This window comes from Berghia stephanieae, chromosome 13 (genome assembly GCF_034508935.2).
Source record: "Berghia stephanieae isolate SIO BIC M18660-M18661 chromosome 13, UCSD_Bste_1.3, whole genome shotgun sequence".
NCBI classification, from domain to species: Eukaryota; Metazoa; Mollusca; class Gastropoda; order Nudibranchia; family Aeolidiidae; genus Berghia; species Berghia stephanieae.
This window is the reverse complement of record NC_088372.1, coordinates 23,130,607-23,135,606: the sequence shown is the minus strand read 5'-3', so window position 1 is coordinate 23,135,606 and position 5,000 is coordinate 23,130,607. Positions and strand designations below refer to the sequence as shown.

The 5,000-nt window shown below is 38.7% G+C and overlaps 1 protein-coding gene across 1 annotated transcript in view; it reads left to right on the top strand.

Annotated features, from left to right (window-relative positions):
- The window catches only part of LOC144959013 (neurobeachin-like protein 1), an 80,390-nt gene that overhangs the window by 48,688 nt on the left and 26,702 nt on the right, over positions 1-5,000 (top strand). Inside the window, exons 39-41 of the mRNA XM_078891342.1 lie at positions 2,360-2,480; positions 3,415-3,599; positions 4,528-4,677. Coding sequence (XP_078747468.1) covers positions 2,360-2,480; positions 3,415-3,599; positions 4,528-4,677 — 456 coding nt within the window. The remainder of the gene's footprint in view (positions 1-2,359; positions 2,481-3,414; positions 3,600-4,527; positions 4,678-5,000) is intronic.

The following is a 5,000-nucleotide window of genomic DNA, read 5'->3' as shown; positions in this document are numbered from 1 at the left end:
GACAATAGTTGACAGTGTTTTTCTTATGGTATTCAGTAATGTTATTGGGCGCAGGTTGTTTACGGGTCCTTTCGTTTTTCCTGGTTTTTGTATTGTAATTAGGACACCGCTGTTTATGTCCCAGTCTTTGTGTGTTGAGAATGTTTTGTTCATTATGTTTGCAATGCTCAGATCCAGGGAGAGGGTACCGCATTTCAGCAATTCAGCGGGAATTTCATCTTCGCCTGGGGATCTGTTATTGTTTAGGCACTTTATGCTATTTCTAACTTCAGTTGTTGTGATGCGGTTGTTTAGGTCTCTAGGGTTTCCTGAGAAGGGCGATATTTGTGAGACTTGTTTGTGAAATTTCTGCTGGAAGTGGTCAGTTACAATGTCAAGGATATCGTTGGGATTTGTTGTCTGTTTGCCAAATTTATCCTGTAGTTTTGGGTTCTCGAATGGTTTTCGGTTCAGAGATTTCGTCGCTTTGAACATAGACGATGCGTTATTTTTGGACTTTTCTATGTCTTCCACTTTTTTGTCTAATTCCTCGTTTCTGTGTTTTATTGTAAGTGATCGAATTGAATGCAGTATTTTGTTTCGTTCCGTTTTCAGGTTTATTATTTCTTCCGAGCCTTTCGTGTTTTGTATCCTGATCCTAAGTTCTTTTTGTTGCCGCGATAGATCGTTAATAGCGATGTTAGGCGTTCGATTTGGTTTGTTCTTAGTTGTATTAATAGACAGCGGTGTCCTAATTACAATACAAAAACCAGGAAAAACGAAAGGACCCGTAAACAACCTGCGCCCAATAACATTACTGAATACCATAAGAAAAACACTGTCAACTGTTGTCCTCAACAGAATTAGACCGAAAATAGAAAATTATCTATCACATAGCCAAAGCGGGTTTCGCCAAGACCGAAGCACATCGGACGTTGTATGGACACATAAATGGTTGGCAGCAAAGGCACTCAAAGAAAACATATCCATAACAATAACCGGAATCGATATGTCCGCAGCCTTTGATACGATCGACAGAGGAAAACTTTTGGAGATATTAACAGAAATAGTAGACGAAGACGAGCTCCGAATAATCCGATTTCTCCTCAGCAACACAAAGATACAACCAAGGATATACAGGGCCACAAAACAGACGCAGTTCGAAAGTAACATCGGGACCCCCCAAGGAGATTGTCTGAGCCCGATTCTGTTCACAATATACTTAGAACACGCTCTCAAAGAAGTTCGAAAAGTCATTCCAAAACCAACGACTCATATTGAGAACGCAATCCCTAGAGAAATCGCCTATGCAGATGATGTCGATTTTATTGGATCAACACCAGCAAATATAGACATCATACAAAATACCCTCATGAAATATAACCTCCAAGTCAATGCCAATAAAACCGAATTTACAACAATATCGAGGAACAAAGAGGAATGGAAAAGAACAAAGAAAGTCGGCTCACTAATTGGAGACACCGAGGATGTACAAAGAAGAAAACAGCTATCAAACGCCGCACTCAGTAAACTCACCAATGTATGGATTAGAGGTGACAAAATAAAGAGAAAAACCAAACTGAAACTGTACCATGCTCTTGTAAAACCGGTACTTCTGTATAACTGCGGCACTTGGGCGTTGACAAAATCCGAAGAAGAACATCTGGATGCCTTCCATCGCACACAGCTAAGAAGGGTACTGGACATCAAATACCCCAAAAAGATCTCAAATGAATCACTCTATAAGATCACAAAAGAAAGACCAATCTCCCTTGACATTTTACAACAACGATGGCAACTTTTCGGTCACATACTACGCAGGGACAAAAACATACCAGCAAACCAAGCCATGTCGGGATACTTCCAAAAACACGGGAACCTTTTCAGAGGAAGACCGATCACAACACTCCCCGTGATCCTAAACAAAAACCTCACAACACTTGGACAAAGCATTAGTCTCATAACGGCAGGGGACCTTGAAAATCTGAGAACCCTAGCAGAGGACCGGCAATATTGGAGACACCTCACACAGGAAATACTGGAAACAGCCAAGGCGACCCGATCTTTCGGTCGAGACGCGAAAGGCATCTAAGTCAAGTAAGTCATGAAAAAGGTTTGTTTACAAAATAATTATGCAAATAAAAAATAGTAACCATTAGATTATTATATAGTTTTTAATTCTCTCTTTTTTTTTTTTTGGTCCAGACTCACAAGTTTTTTTTATGCTGTACATATAAAGATACCATGTCAGTTTTTATGTTGATAAGTTCATTAAAATGATTAGACATTGCTGTAGTCTCAAAAGATTTATAAGTACCATCGCAATATTTTATCATATTCTTTCAACCACTTTCCTCCCCATCCCCTCCCTTCTATCTAGTTGGTGTCAACTGCCACTGTCAAGCTCCATTCTCTGGTCCAGACCAAACTGATCAGCAGCTCTGCAGAGGCTTCCTACATCCTGGGTATTCTAAACTTGATGATCATCAGGGCTGTTGAAGGTAAGAGAAATATATCGCTGATTTGTTTGGTTTCAAGACTTTTTATTGTTTGGTGTTCTCTTGATATACCAATGTTGTTCAATGAATTGTACGCTCTCTTTTTTTTGTTGTGCCTTCCATCCATCTATATCTGTTTTCTATTTCCATGTTGCTCTCTGTCTTTGTTCTGGATTTAGATTGCTCAGTTTTTTTCCTGGTCCTGGTGGGGCTTCTTAGCTAAGAGGGAAGCAGTCACATGTATAGTTCCTTTACTTGAGAGATGATTTTTTTCCCCATGTAAATCATCTTACTATTAAATGCTATTATAACTGTTAGCTTTGAGTTTATTGTACTTTGTAATCATTTGAGTGTTTCCTTCATAGTGGGATCCTTTGCTTGTGCCTGGGTGAGCCTATTATGTAATATCAAAATAGGCACATTGATAGAATTTTAGTGAAATCCTCTGTTCCCTATTTGAACTAGTCCCCTTCGTCTGACTTTTTATTTGGTGCTTTACTCATCAGATCTACAACTTTACCCCAATCATCTCCTATTTTACTGATGCTGAAATAACCTACAAATGTCACTGAGATTACTGACTGACTTAAGCCTTTGACGCCAATCGGAGCCAAGGCCATCACTGATGTTTCTCCCTTTGACTCTTCCTTGAGCTGTTTTCTCCACCTGCTTCCATGTGTAACCACCTCTCCTTCCTTCCTTCCTCCACCGTGCTTCTTCACCAACTCTTTTTTGGCCTCCCTGATCTTCTTCCTCCTTGGGGATTCCATGTCAGAGCCTGTCTTGTGATGTTGCAGGCAGGTTTAAAAGTATCACTTGTACTGTAAAATCCCTAAAAAAAACAAACAGAAACAAAACACTCCTATGTATAACTATCTTTTGTTGTGATTAGAATAATTGAAATAATTTCTCAATCCTCTTGATATCCACACTCCAGAGAACACGGACAGCTATTCCTACTACATGCCAGTACTGCGTGCATTGATTGATAAAGGGAATGAACTCTTAACCATTTGCACCAATTTACCCAACCTCCCACAGACGACGCAGAGTCCAACCTTTTTTGACGATTTCAAGACGTATATTTACACAGAAGAGTGGCAGAGTTTTATGGACAATTATGTAAGTCATAGCATCGTATGTAAGTCATAGTCTTGTATGTAAGTCATTAGGAGTTCTTCAGCTTGTGGAGCCGGAGTTTATTCCGATTTCTGTAGCCTGAAACAGGCAATAGCAATTGCTTGCTATCTTTTGGATAGAATGCTAGTCTATCACAATGTACTTTCTGCCCGATCTAACATACCTAGCTACCCAAATACCGCTGGATGGACAGGGGAAGGGGAAGGGGAGTTAGAAAAAATCTCAACTTCATCTGGGATCAAACTTGGTCCCTGTGCATGTGAAGCAAGTGCTCTGCCAACTGAGCTATTAGGACCCCCTATTTAAGTCATAGTCATAGATATACATTTTCACAGCAAAAACGTCTGCATGACAGCTGTCTATGTCTGCCATGTTTAACTCTTTTGTGGTGGAGTCTGACTTTTTTGTCCAACCAGACATCATATCTTACCGTTTTTACCAAGGGTGCTGTAACAATGAAGAGCTTCATTGAAGCCTGAATAGCATCACTGATTTCTGTCTCGTTGAAAACGGTTAGGTCTGTGATAATATGGATATGCACGTCAAAAATAATAATTAGCATTTATGGAGTGTAGGACAGCAAGAAAAAGAAGGATAGAAGAAGAACAAGAACAAGAAGAAGAAGAAACAGGAGCAGGAGGAAGAAGAAGAAGGAGGAGGAGGAGGAATAGAAGAAGAGAAAGAAGAAGAAGAAGGAGGAGGAGAAGGAGAGGGGGGGGGGATAGAAGAAGAAGTCTTAACATTTTATGAATTAATCACTAATTCTTTTTTTTTTTTTCATTGATTGATTGATTAATTGATGACTTGTGTTAGATTGTTTATGAATTTTTCAAAATTGAGATATTTCTTTTTAAATCGTTTTTTTTTTCTTCACAATTATTACATTTTTGATTAATATAAAATCTATTAGGTAAGCCCTCAGATGCATCATTTCATGGAAAGCAATCTAGACGAAGGTGTTGTTTTGATGGCAACGTTTTGGGCAGACTGCAGGGAAGCTATGCTGACCACACATCACAATCATAATAGAGAAATTGGAGAAAGTCGACTCAAATTTATGGTATGTACCATTATCAAGAATGGTTTTGTGGAAAAAAAAAATTAAAAGTAGGCAATAATAGATTTTGAGTTGTGTTACTGACTAACATCTCTCACAGATTTACCCTTTAATAGAGTATAGCACAGAGGTAGATAAACCTAAACTGATCACGATTATCAAATGTTATGCTGTATTCATGTAAAGAATAAATAAAAATAACTTTCTGGAAAACCTGTAGAATCTTCTAGTAAACACAAGCTGTAGAGTTAATAGTACGAAACAAAGATGAATGAACCACTTTGATAGAGAACTTAAAACCATTTTTTTGTTGGCTGAGGAAAGGG